General features: G+C 38.3%; 1 protein-coding gene across 1 annotated transcript in view; it reads right to left on the bottom strand.

Annotated features, from left to right (window-relative positions):
• The window catches only part of ERP27 (endoplasmic reticulum protein 27), a 22,082-nt gene extending 6,175 nt beyond the window's left edge, over positions 1-15,907 (bottom strand). The window contains exons 1-4 of the mRNA XM_037848198.1: positions 14,418-15,907; positions 13,948-14,048; positions 12,054-12,191; positions 996-1,109 (exon numbers count right to left, since the gene is read on the bottom strand). Coding sequence (XP_037704126.1) covers positions 996-1,109; positions 12,054-12,191; positions 13,948-14,048; positions 14,418-14,511 — 447 coding nt within the window. The 5' untranslated portion in view covers positions 14,512-15,907. The remainder of the gene's footprint in view (positions 1-995; positions 1,110-12,053; positions 12,192-13,947; positions 14,049-14,417) is intronic.
• Positions 15,908-15,933: the final 26 nt, after the last annotated feature.

Here is a 15,933-nt window from a genome sequence, read left to right as displayed (position 1 = left end):
GTGGATCCTGAGCGTTCCTGAGTGTTCTCTATGAAATGGGTATAATAATTTTCTCTCTTCTATATATGATTTCAGTGGGTGTGAAAGGGCTTTGTTCAGTTCTAAAAATCATGACATGCACCTAAACTATTGTTTTTGGACGATGCACAGCATTTCAGAGCTGACATAGAGCATGAGAAGCTAATACTCTATCACACTAGTGATCTATGTCAGGGAAGACAAAAGGCAGGTCACATAAGAGCATTCAAAAGCTGTAGAGTGTTTGAGAGCCAGAATAGGATCAGGATGGATGGCTCAACACCTTCACCCAGCAGCGGATTAAACCAGAGGAAGGCAACAGTAGGAAGAAGTTTGAAGCACCCTGAGGGTCTAAGCATGTGTTAAACAAAGATAGTTTGCAGGTGGTGCCAGACCAGGAACCCTTTGCTCCTAGTCCACAACGAGGAATAGAAATTTGACAGTGCTGAGACATCCAACTATGTAATTGGTGGGCTTGATGTTTTCGTTTTTCTAGTAATTTATTTTAATTGTGTTTTACAAAAGTATCTGCCACTGATGCTTAAAAAAAACAAAAACAAATGGACCTTCAGCACAGACTGCAATCTATTCTGAGAAGCATGGGCTAAAGTGCCATTCAGGTCACATTTACTTTCAGCAAAGGCAGCAAAACTATCTCTCAGGCAGCAAAATCCTGAAGTTTTTGAATCTATCCCCTTAACTTTGCAGCCACACTCTCTTTCTTACTAGCCTGTGATAGGTCATATACCTGTTCTGAGTCTCAGTTTCTTCCTTTGTTGAATAGGGACAAGTCCACCCATCTTAAAGGGCCGTCATGAGGATGGTAACATAAACAACGTACTAGGTGTTCATTTAATGGAAGTTATTGTCATTGCTCAAAGGATCAGAACTCCGAGAGGAATGGACCTCTGCTATGAACATAGGTATTCTCGTTGACACAGGGACTCAAGAGGCTGGAGACAGGGACTTTTGTTTACCAGAGAGTTGTACTCTGTCACCAAGCGGAGGCTGTGGATCTTAATGAACCGGCTTAATTTGGTGGCATCAATGTTTTCAACGTCTTCCTCTAAATTCAGTTGTTGATTATCCACCTGGGTATCACAAAAGGGATAAAATAGTCACTGTTCTGCCTTTATTCACTCATTGAAAAATATTTCTAGACTCTTCTGTGTGCCAGGCATGGACTAGAGTGCCAAAGATGAAAAGGTCAATGCGCAGTGTTTTCTACCCTCAAGGAACATACGGTCCTTTGGGACCCAGCCAAGTGAACAGAAACATCGTGCATAGTGGGCAAGTGTTATCACAGGGGATTGACAGGCTGATATGTCATCTAAGGAAGGGCAGAAAGGCCTCCAGGAGGAGGCAATGCCTGAAAATTAAGAGTTGGTCAGATGAATGAGCATAGGGAGGGAGTTTTAAATAAAGAGCAGTATTTGCAAAGGCAAAAAAGTTGTGAATGAGATGTCACGTTATGGAGACTGCAATGAGTCCACTGTGACTACAGCAGAGGATGAGTGTGGGTAGTAGAGAGAAGAGACAAGGTGAGGAGGATAAGTAGAAGCAAGCTCTTAAAGGTTCTTGAAACAAAGGTAAGGAGACTAAACTCTAGCTTGAGGGCAAGGGGAACCATTAACACAGTCAGATTTGTGTTTCATTTACACAGCCTGTTAATGTGAAACAAAACATACATATAGAGGAAAGCACAAAACATAAAATGAAAGCTCAGTAACACAACCACTACGGGACCACCAACTAAGTAAAGAACTAGAATATTGCTAGTACAAACTAGAAACCCTCTGAACTCCCTTCCAATTGCTAATTTATCCTTTTTCACCAAAGGTAACCATTATCCTGAACTGGTAATCATTTATATAATTTCCTTGGTAGTTTTGCCACTTAAAGATGCACCCTTTAATGATATATTTGTTTTATCTGTTTTTTTAAAACATTATGCAACAATGTTCTCTTTTTTTGTATGTGTATCTCATTTCTTTTGCTTAATGTTTTGTTTACAAGAGTTACCTATGCTATTGCTTGCATAGCTGTAAATTGTTTCCTTGATGTATGGTTTTCCACAGTATGACTATATCACGATTTATTTATTCATTTTCCTATTGATGGGCATTTAGGTTATTTCCAGTTTCTGGTTATTAAAATAATGCTGTAATGAACTCTTGTTTGTGTCTCTTGGTACATATATGCACCTTTATCTGTTGGCTGTATACCTAGGATTGGTATTTTCAGCTAGCTGATAATATTAAGGTATTTTCCAAAGTGGGTAATAAAACACTCCCACTAGCACTGTTTGAAAGATACTCTTGCCCACATCCTTGTTAACCCCTGGTATCATCTGTCTTTTTGATTTTTACTCATTTTGGTGGATATGTGCTGGTAACTCATTTTTTTTCCTTTAAACTTTTTGTTATGAAATAATTTCAGGACAGTTGCAAGTAGAATACAAACCCCATACAAAGAATTCCAACATACTCCCCAGCCAGAAACATAGATTCCTGGTATCTCATTTTGATTTTAATTTCATTTCCCCAATTGACCTACTTGTATATCCTCTTTTTCCTTTTTTTTTTTTTTTTGTACATCTTCTTTTATGAAATAGCTATTCAAGTCACTTGCATATTTTTCATTTGAGTTGTCTGTCTTTTTCTTACTGATCTGCAGGTGTTTTAAAATATTCTGTATGTGAGCCCTTTGTTTACACTATTTTACATAGTTTTTCTCACTGGGGGCTGGCCTTTTAATGGTGACTGTTCATGAACAGAAGGTAATTTCAGTGTCGTCAAGGTTGTCAATTTTTCCTTTAAGGTGTGCTGGCTTTCTTTCTTTCTTTGGTTTTGTTTTGTCTATCCCAAGGTCATAAAGATATTCTCCTACTTTATCTTCTAGAAGTTTTATTATTTTATCTTTCACATTTTATTCTAGAATCCACCTGATACTGAGGTTTTCTTCTTAAAATGGATACTTAGATCCTTGATTTTTAGCATTTGCTTTTCTCTAAAATATGCATTAAAATTCATCTATTTCTCTGTAAGAAGGCTCTGATTGCATCCATAATTTTGATATGTAGAATTTTTATCATTTGCTTCAAAGCATTTTCTAATATTCATTGTTATTTCTTCCTTAAACAATTGGCTTTTTAGAAATGTATTTCTTAATTTTAAAATGTGAGGAGATTTTCTGGTCATATTCTTGTTATTGATTTCTAGCTTAGTTTCTACATTTTATTTACATCACTTGTTGACTTCTGCATATATACATGTTTTCTAGAAAACTAAGCAGTTTTGAATACAGTGTTCTGTATAGTCCATCAGGTGAGGTTTTAAATTTTATAGTTCACATTTGCTATATTCTTACTGAATCTTTTTATCAGCTTATTCTATTAAGAGAGGATTGTTAAAATCTCACGAGGACATTCTAGTTCAGTTTATAACCTTTTCAATTCCATTCTCTGTCCCCTCCTACTCAAGACTTACAGGTGGTTATTGTTGTGTGTTTTAATGCTAAATCTTACAAGCTGTTATTATTATATGGTCAGTATACATCTATATTTATGCACATATTTACCTTTTAGCTTCTACTCATTCCTTCCTGCATTTCGGAGCTTCTATCTAGGACTTGATTCCCTCTGCTTAAAGGACACCTTTTAGTATCGCCTTTAGTATTAATCTGTTTGGTGACATTGGTTATTTTAAATGTCTTTATTTCTTCTTTATTTCTGAAGGCTATTTTTGTTGGATGAAGAGTTCTAAGTTGGAAGTTATTTCCTTCAGTGTTTTAAAGGTAAAATTCATTAGTATTCTGGATTCCACTGTTTCTATTGATTAGTCAGCTGTCACTCCTACTATTGCACTTCAAAGATTACTTTGATGATAATCTGTCTCTTTTCTCTGACTTCTTTCAAGATTTTCTTTTTATTTATATTTCAGCTACTGTACTATGACATGACTAAGGGTAGTTTTTTTTTTTTTTTTTTTTTTTTTTTTGTCTTGCTTGGGATTTGTAGGATTTCTTAGATGAATGACTTGATGTCTTTCCATAGTTTGAGAGTTTTTCAGCCATTATCTGTTCAAATATTTCCTCGATTCCATTCCCTTTCTCCCGTCATCCTGGGATTTCAAATTTTTATGTTAGATCTTCTCATATAATCTTATACATCTCTTACCTTTTCTCTATATTTTATATCCATTCTTTCTTTCATGATATATTCTGGATAGTTTCTTGTGACCTATCTTGAAGAAAACTAAATTTGCTTTAGTTATGTTTAATTTGCTGTTGAATCCATCTATTATGCTCTTAATTTCATTACTGTGTTTTTAGTTCAAGAATTTTATTTGGTTCTTTTTTAAAGCTTCCTTTTGAAAATAGTTTCCATATAAAATTTCTATTTTTACATTTATCTCCTTGTATAGCAAGCAAAGTTTTAAAAATCTATATGGTAACTCCAAAATCTGGAGCTTCTGTGACCTGTTCTAATGTTCATTACTTCTGCTGGTTCTTTGGATATATACATTATATATGTCTTTTTAATTCAACTTCTATAATTATCTATCATTATATAGATATATGAGTGTGTGCATATATGTATATAAATGTATATGTATTTATATGTATATAATCATTCTAATCCAATTTCAGGGATTGAGGTGATTTGAATCTGTGCTGCTTGCATCCATCCTTGTTTTTAGGGAACAGTTCTTTCAGGTTCACATTGGACAAAGGTTCTTTTACTAGGTCCATATTCCACTCCCTCTTGTAGGCCTTGGACCCTAATATTTATTAATCTGATCCCTCAGATGCTCAAAAATGCTGATAAACTTCACAGCTTCTCAGCTGCTGCTTCTCAAACTGGCACACCCCACCCACACACAGATATAAAGCAGTCTCAAATCCAGGGTTCCACTTTTTAGGTTTCTGTCTTTTTTTAGATCTTGGTCTGAACATTCTTCCCTCCCTTGCTAGCTTTCTACTGCCTTCAGGAGGCTTTTCTTTTTTGGTCCAGGATTTTTTAGCTATTGTTGTTAGAAGGGTTCGTCTAATCATCTTGTCCATTTTCCCAGATCTACATTTTAGGACAATTATTCCACCATACTCAGCTATATTAAAGACAGAATTTCATACCACCCATCATGGCCACTGGAGTTTCCCAATCCCCTTCCCCAGTCTACCCATGCCCATAAATACATAAGATTATGCCGCCATCTCCCAGCAACTGTGCCTACAGATAAAATTATCAGGGCCAGCTCTTGAGCACTTTTGTATTTCCTAAAATATCTTGGGACACTTTTGAGATCATTGTACCACCAACACTTGGACACTTCCTTACCCCCTTTCCCCTACATATACCGTTCATCTAGGTCCTGCCCAGTGAGGTCCTGCCCTGAGTCAGAACCACCCTTCTCCCTCCAAGATCCTGAGACTTTCTCCCAGTCTGCTTGGCAAAATCAAAGATGACTCTCATTTTAGTTTATGTAAGAGAATTCAGGAGCAGTGAAATTCAAGTCATTAAACAGTAAGTCTCCAAAATTTCTCATTATCATCTCCCCCATGGTGACTTCTACTGTCTGTTTTTCACTTCTTTTGTTTATGACGGCCTCCCACTGGGTTAATTAAAAGTAATGTGGACCACAAGAAGCCGAAAGTACCCCTTATGGATAATTTTGTTAATTCTGGATATATCTAGTCATTCCCTTAAAGCCCATTTAAGAATTATTTGTTGAGTGTCTGCACTGAGGCACAGAAGGCTGACATTCAATTGGATGGCAATGCAAATACTCCTTATTTGAAGACTGTTTTACACAAAATTTAAATTTGTGAAATAAATCAATGCTGAGGTGGAGAAATGTTTGTATTTCTAAAAAGAGTTTTAAAAAAAAATCATCAAAACCCGAGGATATTTTAAACTGTGAACTCTCTTTGTATATTTAATTGTTTTAAAAGTCACAAAGTTCTGAACAGAAAGTTGGGGACAGAAATATACAAGTAAGAGAAAAAGTCTTAGCAAACTTCCAACCCACCCTCCTATCATATCCTGCCAAATCAATAAAAATGAGTAGAGAAATAAAATGGAAGATATAAAAAATTGGTATTTGCAGTTTTTCAGGAACTTTGCCGCAGTTAAATGCATATTTTGTCAGCTGATATGTCTCCTTCATACCAAGGCTTTGCTATTGCAGCCATCAAAATCAACATTACTATAATCACAATCAGGGCCCTTTTAATATTGAGTATGTGTAAATGCTTCCTGATTATTTTTCTAGGAACTCTCAGGCCTGGAGCCTGAGCCCACATGGCTGAGCTTGGGCCAGGAGCCCCCACCCTCTTTGCTTCCAGGCAGTCCCTCACATTTCCCAGAAGAGGGAGAACAGGAAACAGCAGTTACTCCAGTTGTCTCTGGATTTTAAAATTGCAGTGTATTAGAAGCAGAGGATTTTTTTTTTTTTCCCCTAATGTATCATATGGGTCAGGCCATTTTATTTCTCTGAACTTTCGTTTCCTTATAAGAAAAGTGAGACCAGCAATGGTATCAACCTCATAGGGATTTTGTGAGGATTAAATTAGATAATATACATAAAACAGTGTGTTTGGGCACTCTATAAGGCTAAATCAGCAGAGTACTTATAATACAGTTATGTGCACAGGGCACATGAAGAGTTGGCAGTAAAGTGCACCAGAAGCAGAGGATTTGAACTGGTGATAACATACTTTAAGAAACAAAGGGCTTTTATAAAAACCACCCTCCTGCAGTCTGCCCAGTTTGTTGGGCTTCTTTTAATGAAAGATGCCTGATTATTTCATTATTTCTTAAACTAATAAACTCTGGAACATTCATGTGTAGGTTTCCTGGAAGCAACATTCAACAGGAAATATTCTTGCAAAGGGAATTATTTGCAGAAGGCACTGGAAAGAAAATCTGACCCTGGAACCAAGAGTTGAGGGAAAATTTTTAAAATATATTTTCCCAGTTTTTGGAAAGAATTTCACTTAAGATACATTACTTTTCTCCTTAAGAAAAGAAGCACCAGGAAGATAAACAGAGAAATGGAAAATCAGAAGGGTTACCATCTTAAAACATAATTTTGAGATTCTGCAAGAAAATTTGAAGTGAATTATTTTATATTTTAGAAACTATGTCATACCAAGAGTTCTCATCATTCCTTTCTGTTCATTGGTATTTCAGCAATATCCTTTAGAATCCCTATGGATATTTCTGGTTTATGGCCCACATTTTCATAAAATATATTAAAATCGTCTTGGTTTATACCCCTGTTATAGTATTGAAATATCTTAGGTGACAACTAAGAAATCCTTTCTTAAGCAAATGCTCTCATACCCCTAGGTTTATTTGTTTTCATAAGCTGCTTAGCTAGCCATGTATTTGCTAGAAATATCCTTTAGATAAAAATGTTTACTAAATTGTTACACATCTTCCTTGTATTTATCAGTTAATTTTCATGCACTAATTCATGTCTGATTCTCCAGCAGAGTGCATTTCTTATAATAAACACTCAATAAATAACTGTAACATGAAAGAAAGTAAGCCTCTACTGTGTTTCTACTGCTATCCCACTAGGTCAAAGTTAGGCTATTATATATTTTAAAATAGAAATGATTGAGAAAATCCAAAGCAGAGTAAACATTCAAATAATACCTGAACTTCCATTTTAGTCCAGGCTCATGGTATATTCAACCTGCGATTACATCTCTGTCAGGGCAACAAGAGCCTCCTGTAGGTTGTGGAGGGTCGTCTGGGCATCATACTCACAAAGGGCAGGCTGTGTCCTTAGACACAACTTATTATAGTTCATAAATTTTACCTAAATTCTTCTTGATCACATTTATATGGTTGGCCTGTACCATTTTTGGAGAGTGATGCATTTCATAAGCATAGCATTTGCTGGCTTCTTATTGCTTCAACATTTCAAGCATTCAATAATATCAACTTGTTTTTATCCCATTAGTTGTTTCATTTGTCATTTATTTAATCACCAACTATGTTATTACTGAAAATTCTGTTTCTAAATTCTGAGATTTCTTTGCCAAAATATGCAATACTTAGATTAAATCTTGAGAAATGACCCTGGAGTTTGATTAAGTCATGACAGACAGATGGGGGATAGTTTAGGAGAAAGTGTAAGAAAGAAAATGTAGGTTTTAGAACAAGGAACATTAGAGTAGATAGAATCTAGGGGTAAAAACAAAGGTGTCCTTTGGGGTTAAGGACTTTAGAAAGTCACTATAGTACAGGAGAAAGCAGACGCTTTTGGAGTCAGCAGCTTGGTGTGAATCAGACATCTGTTACATGAAATAGATGTGAGACTTTGGGCAACTGGATTGATCTCATGGAACTTCTGCTTCCTTTTTGACAATGCATGGATAATAATTATTATGCCTTTGGATTCTTGTGAGAATTAAATGGTAGATCATTGTATAATACCTAGCATTGTGCTTGTTACTAGGCACTAAAAACAAACAAATACAACACAGAACTGTAGATTTAATATGAATGTAGGCACCAGAAAATTTGCAACACGTTCGTGTTTCTCAATGTAAAACAGAATAGTCTTGTTTGATGCTTCCTTTAAAAAAAAATCATCTCCAATTCCTGCATAAGAATCCTTTTAAATTTGTACTCAACTTATGAAAGTGTAAACTGAGAAAAAAATGTTTATCTAAAAGCTGGCAAGACACAAGCTGAGCCTCTCCCAGACCTGCCAGTGAATCAGAGAAGGAACCAGTGTGTTTGTTTTCGGTATGGCACATAAATAATCTGTCCAAAGAGGTCCCAAAAGTTCATTCAGAGTAGGTTTGTAACTAGCGGTAAACAACAAAAGCTCAAGAAGAATGAGCAGCTCTGAGAAGTCATCAAAAGGGCTTTGTAAAGAATAAATTGTAAGCAAAGCTAATGTTCCCATTAGAGGTTGTTAAGCCAGTAGAGACTTTGGAAGCAAAAGCACTTGTTTTTCTTTCCCATGTGTGTATCTTGGTAGTAGTAAGACTTTAAAATCAGGCCTTCATAAGATCTGTAAACAACAAACTAGGAAAGAATTACTCGTGGAGTTGTAACTGATCAGAATTTTTGTATTGAAGGGTTACTACCAGTGCTATTGGTGGTAACATGGAAAACATTAGCTTAACCTTCCGTATCTTTCTTACCAATGCTTTCCACAAAAGAGACTGATAAATCCTGTTTCTTGATGGTGGAAATGCAAACATGCAACTATTGTGTATGAGGAGAAAGAATTGCTGAAGGGTTTTCATGCACCCACAGCCATATTTTTTGGAGGTGATTTCTGTTCCCCAATTTCTGAGTGCCTTTTAGGTGCCAGAGATATGTTATAGACTTCTGGAGGACAAAGATAAATGCCAGTCCTCGAATAGGTCATGGTCTAATGGATTAATAGGTGAGATAGATACATAAATACATGATATGCAGTGTAAGGTGGTAAATTAAAAGAGCTATGGAGGCACAGAGCAATGTTTAGGCCAATTGGGTGATTGCTGAGAGGCTTTCTGAAGGCTAAGATGCCTGGGCTGATTCACTGAAGTGTGAATAAGAGTTAGGTGATGGCTTGGTGAAAAGGGGTGGTTAAGAGTGGTGGCCTTCTAAGCAGGGGTGATAGCCTGGGAAAAATCTTGGAAAAGTGGATCATCATACTACATATAGGGAATGATAATAGGCGGGTATTATAAGAGTAAAACCCAGGGTGGGAACTGGAGGGAAAGGGAAGGGACTAGAGAAGCAGGTGGTTGCCACGTCATAAAATAGTTCATATGTAACACTAAATATCTTGGATATGATCTTAAAAGCAGTGGGGAATATTGAAGAATTTTTAAGAAGGGAGTGTCATGGTCAAATTTCCATTTTAAATTCATCTTTGTGATAATAGCTGAGAAACTGAATCTGAAGTAGTGAAGGGAGATCAATTAAGAGGCTATTGAAATTGCTTTTTTGCCAAAGATGCTAAGAGACTAAATGATGAATAAGGAAAAAAAGAGGAAAATATGGATTCAATAAGAGAGGAAGTACAATTGGCAAAAATTAAATATAATGGGCGTAGGGCATAGCCATTGCAAAATAGTGTTTCAGAGGGAGAAACATGATTTAATGGGTGCTGATGAATAATTCAGTTTCGAACATAAATCTGTAATGCTTTTGAGGGTATCCTAATAGTTAGATCCAACAAGCATTTCAATCACGAGAGAGGTCCGGGCTAGAAGGAAAACATTCCAAATCCCAAGCATACACGCAACAGTCAAATACGAGAAGGAATTAGATTGTCTAAGAATAACATTCATTAATTGATCTATTCATCTATTCAACCATTCAACAAACACTTATTGAGCACCTGCTGCATGACAAGCAAGTGTTCTAGGCTCTATGGATACAGCGGTGAACAAAATAGCCTCTGCCTTCAAGGAGTGTGGATTCTATAATCTAGATTAGGAAGAGCATTGGATCAGGCTATAGTGAATGTGGAAGAAAAGATGGTCTCAAGAGACTATGAAAGGAAGGGGAAGACCGGAAGACCGGGGAAAGTAGGGTCCGAGAAGCCAGAGAAAGAAAACATTAGGGAGAAAGGACTGGTCAACAATATCAAATATGGCAGAGATGCCCTCCAGTAAAAAAAGCCCTAAAGAGAGTGTTCATTGGATTTGGCAGCATAAAGGCCATCAGGGACCTCGACAAAATTAGTTTTAATGGGATAATGGAACATAAATTAGAGAGCAGTATATTTAAGAGCTTAAAGGAAGCTGGAAATACTGGGTATAAAATACACTTAAAAGACTTTTGGATGAGAAGTGACAGAGAGACATGGGGGAAAAGAATTGTTGTTTGAGAAAGCTTATAAGTTTTTATCTTCTGAGCCAATTTCTCATTTCCAGTGGACTCTTGACATTCCTGAATAGCATAAATTCAACAACCAACTAAAGCATCAGAAATCCCTATTTGTGTAAATGGTCTCACTAATTCTAGACACCCTGGTTTTAAACTTTGCTTCCTTTTCATAATTTTGATATCTACTCATTGCAGATTCTGCTTTTCCTTTAATTTCTACAGCTACCTTTCTACCACAAATCTTTAGTACATTTCATATGGTCTGTTTTGTTAGCCTAACAAAAGTTTTCCCTACTTCTTGCCTTTTTGCCTAACTATCACTGCCAAAATAATCTTGCTAAAAAACCTCTCTGTCCATGTTATTTCCCTGATTTAAATACTTTATGGGCTTTCCAGTGCCAACCAAATTAAGGGCCAGCCCATTAAGTTGGCATTAAACTTCTCCACAATATGGCTCTAATCAAGTGTCTCTGTCTTATATTCATTTCCTGCGAACATGCACCCTTGGGATTCAGTCAAATGTGCTTGATCACTTTTCCCTAGTTGCATTCCTTTTTTTTTTTTCCGCCTGGACCATGACTTCTTCTCCACTTTGTCCAAATTTTACCTGTCCTTTAGGCCCTAGTTCACTTGTCTCCATCATACAGTTTTTTTTTAAACAACTCCCATACTGCTTTTATCTTTGGATTCCTTATAACAGGTTAACCATATGATGTTCTTTGAATATTATGAATACAGTACTTATATATCATGCTTACAGTACCTAATATATTTTAAGATCTATAAGATTTCTTCCTGTAGGTGTGTCTAAGCATAGTCCCAAAGGTGCAAGATTATAAAATTTTAGTGTGGAAAATGACCTTATTGATGATATGGTCTAATCCTTTCATTTTATTGATGAAAGAATTGAAGCTAAAACATGTTAAATGACTAGCCCAAAGTCACATGCCTAGTCAAGGAAAAAGCCTTGCTACAAAGCCCATCTCCTCAGTCTCCATCCAGTACTCTTTCCATTTCATTACAGTACCTGTTTGGAAAGCTTGAGTTAAATCGTCATCCTTGTCAGCAATGTTTTTGACTTGGGCACCATCATTAGTGTTAAAGACTTTCCAGTCTCACCAGTTTGTGATTCCATATCCTAAGGAAAAACTGGGGGAAGGCTCAAGCTGCCCATCCAACTTACCAGGCGAAAGAGGGAAATGGTGTTTCCTGTGATGTTGTAGTGTGTCAGAACCTCAGAACTGGTGCTGACTCCAAATGACACATCTTGGAATTCCTGCACAATGCTGTGAAATACAGACACTGCTGGAGTTTCTAAATCCTAAAAACAGAGGAAAAAAAGTCACAGATACTATTTTGGAGGAGAAAGACACAGAGGCAGCATGGGAAAGATTAATGTGCTCTCTCATACCAGAAATCAAACTTGATTTAGTGTTCAGTGAAACAACATTCATGCCCAAGAATGCAGGCTAAGTTTGCAGTGGCATTCCTGAGTTTTCCAGGCTGTGTGGGTTAGTAGGTAACTACCAAAATTGTGGCATTCCTCTCTGAGCTTATTATAGAACTTGTAGTTCACCAGCAGCTCAGAAGAGACACAGTTATAGAAACCTGGGAGGTTGGGATGCACAATTTTGATGTGTCTGAGGAGGCAGTGTTTTGGGAACAAGTGATGGAGAAAGGAGAAATGCAAAAATAATGCATGGGGGCTGTTGAAAAGGACAAAAAAAAAAGGAGAAAATAACTTAAAATGAGAAGCTTAGAAATCTTACTAACAAAGGTTTGTTCTGGATGTGGAAGGTTTGTTCCCCCTCCTTCCACCATACACAATTTTGTTTGTTGTGTTGCCCAAGAAGATACTGTTGATGCTTTGCTCTGACTCTACAACCCAGATCTGCAGGAGGGAGCAGGAAAGCCACTTCTGAGTGTTGACTCCTGTCCTTCCAAAGCAGTCTTGTCCCTGCTGAAACAGGAACCTTTGCCCACAGCAGCTCCAGGCAAGAAACAGGAAGGAACGGGTTCTTCTTCCCTGATAGCTCCCTGGGCTGAAGGGGGAGATGTGCAAAGAGACAAGAAGGTGGTTCATCTCACATCTGAGGTCAAGCAGAGGGAGTTTCTTCCTTGCTCATCTAAAAGGGTGTGTGGAGTTCATTTAAGGCAAGGAACAATTGTTAACTGAGGCTTCCTTTTTTTTTTTATTCTGCTCTTTCAAATGGTATTGCTTGTGGACTGAATGATGGCATCTGGTGGCTATTTAAATTATTGCAGACTCCAGTTCCTCTCTCTCTTGCCCCTCCCTGCCTTTCTGAGGGTGGTTGTTTTTGTCTACAGCTCAGATGTCTCATCACTGAGAAATGTGTTTGCAGCCTTCCTCCCCCTCTTGCTTCTCATGGCCACTATTCCAGCTGTGTACACAGAATCGACAGGGTGATGGTAAGCCGGAATTAATGGATGGAAACAGACAAGAAGGAATGCAATGAGGGCATAGGGGTTTGATCAGCTGTGAGAATTGTCAGATGCTACCACCAGAGAAAGCAGAAAATGATGGAAGGATGCCCTCTCATTGTGATTGCCTTTATTAGCCAGGCAGCCAGTTTGGAAAATGGAGGTTTATACCTTCAATATACGAAAGTCATGCTTTTCCAACATTTCATAGCAAGCAAAGAGAGACAACGAGGGACTACCTATTTGGAGAAAGACCTTAGACAGAGGCCACAACTGACTAATGCTCAGGGGCTTCAGCATGAAAGTGTTGCCTAGATGATAAAAGCTGGGCTCACTCTGGCCTCTGCCTCAGCACATCCAGACACTGCTTGAAACATCAAAACATTCATAGATGAGAACATCCAGCCAGTAACCTCAGAACTCTTGAATGAAGTATAAGAAAGAGATAATTCAGAGACTAGGGGTGTTTTTAAATGGAGACGACTGACTGGCAAGCTGACAGCAGACTCTGGGCTCAGGCTCCTTTGCCCACCTCTTCCTAATGCACCGTCACCTGGCGGGAGCTGCCGCGGCTCCCTTGGGATAGGACATTTCTGGTTCTTTGGGGCAGTAGGAAGTGGCCCATCTGGACACACCTGGAAGAAGCCTATCACAGCCACCTCAGCAGCAGCAATGAATTCCACAACAGCTGAGACATCTGTGAGCTGCACAGGTTCCTGGGCAGCACTGGAACCATCTAGAAAGAGAGAGAGAGAGGCAGAGGTATCCAGGTGCTGAGGGAAGAAGGAGTAGCTCTAAATAATGAGGGCATCTGTACATCTCTCTTCATACTAAGGCCAAGGATGTCACAGTTTCTAGGTGCTTCTATCCCTCCAAGACTCCCCGCCCTGCCTTTTTCAACATAATGAGGGTGACCCCACCTTATGGCATCTCTCTGAAGGGTAATACCAGACTTGCCTCCTCTCCACCAGCAACACAGGCCTTTAGTTGGCATTTCCTGGAAAATTTTCTAGGTTTGGAGGGAAATTATCCAGACTACTGCCATGTTCCCTCTACTCCTTACCTTACTCTCCCACTATGGTCACCCAGGTGTTTTTTCTTTTACCTGAGGATGCTTCACCTTCTGCAGCAATTTCTGGGGGCAGCCCCCATGTGAGGAGAAAAAAGAGAAGCAAGCATCTGCCCTGGGCAGTTTCCATTGTTCTGCTCCGGCTCAGCTCCACGCCCTGGACTTTGGGTTTGGGGTGCAGGCACAGGGCAGCCTGCTCTGTGCTTAATTGACTGTGATGTTGTTAGTGCTCTGGGAACTTTGCAGGTGGCTCTAGGGAAACCTTCAACTTCTGAGATAAAAGACCCAGGTTCAGTGACTACGGCCTCAGCAGATAACCAACCACAAAAAAATTACATACTGCATGCAAGTATTGACGTACGCAACCATGATACAAGGTAACTATGTTCTGAGCCAGCCTTTCTCAAATTGGATTTTTAATAGGAAAGTCAAACAACCAGATCATTTAAATACTAAATAAAAAGTAATAAATAGAGAAACTCATACAGTGCTATGAGAGTACAGACTGAGGACATTTAGGACAATCATGGGGTTCAATGAAAGCTGTCTTTCTGCAGTGATACCTAAACAGAGTCCTGGGTAAATACTTGATTTTTCCAGGCAACTAAAGGCAGTGGAGTAAAATGGTCTTTACTCCCTTTTACATGTGAAGTAAAGAGCATGAGCCCAAGTACAGAGATGTCAATGTAACATGTGAGAGAATTATATGTAATTGGATATTACAAAAAAAAAGGAAATGGTAAATGTGTCCAGAAAGGCATCCTGGGAACAGATCACAGCAGATCTTGGGCGCTGAGTGTAGGAGCTTCAATTTTATTCCGTCGGTCACAGGAACTGTCTTACTTCACCAGAGCTTTTATGACAAACACCACACAGTGGGCTGGCTTAAACAACAAGCATTTTTTGGTTCATGGTTTCAGAGATGAGAAGTCCCAAATTGAGGTGTCGGCAAGGCTCTGCTTTCTCTGAGTCTGTAGTGTCCTGGTGATGATGTTTCAGTCCTTGGGGTTCCTGTCTCCATCACTTGGTCCTTGGTCTCCTCTTGTTGCTCTCTTTAACTTCTGACTTCTATATCTTCTGGCTTCTCCAGGTTTCTGGTTTCTACAAACTCACTGCATCTGAATTTCCTCTCTTTATAAAGCCTCCCTTCAGTAATATGGAGTAAGATCTACCCTGATTCAATTTGGTTACACCTTAACAAATAATGACAACTTCAAAAGGTTCTATTTACAAGTGGGTTCCCACCCATAGAAATGCAGATTAAGATTAAAGAACAGGTCTTTTGTTGGGTTGCATGATTCCATCTGTTGCAGGATCCCACTGACAGGTCTTCAACAGGAGAGAGACAATGTCTGATTGTCCCACAGGTGGCTGTGGAAAATCCAAGACAAAATTTCTTGCAAGCAGTGGTATATATATACATCTCAAGCTTAGAAGAAACCTCTATGATAATACTAAAAAAAAAAGATTTTTCCACCATTCATTACCCTTGCACTGGAACAGGGGTCCAATCTATTCCCAATGATATAAATCCTGACTCTACGATGTCCCC

The sequence above is a fragment of the Choloepus didactylus genome, chromosome 8 (genome assembly GCF_015220235.1).
Source record: "Choloepus didactylus isolate mChoDid1 chromosome 8, mChoDid1.pri, whole genome shotgun sequence".
Classification (NCBI taxonomy): Eukaryota; Metazoa; Chordata; class Mammalia; order Pilosa; family Megalonychidae; genus Choloepus; species Choloepus didactylus.
This window is presented reverse-complemented; position numbering and strand designations above follow the sequence as displayed.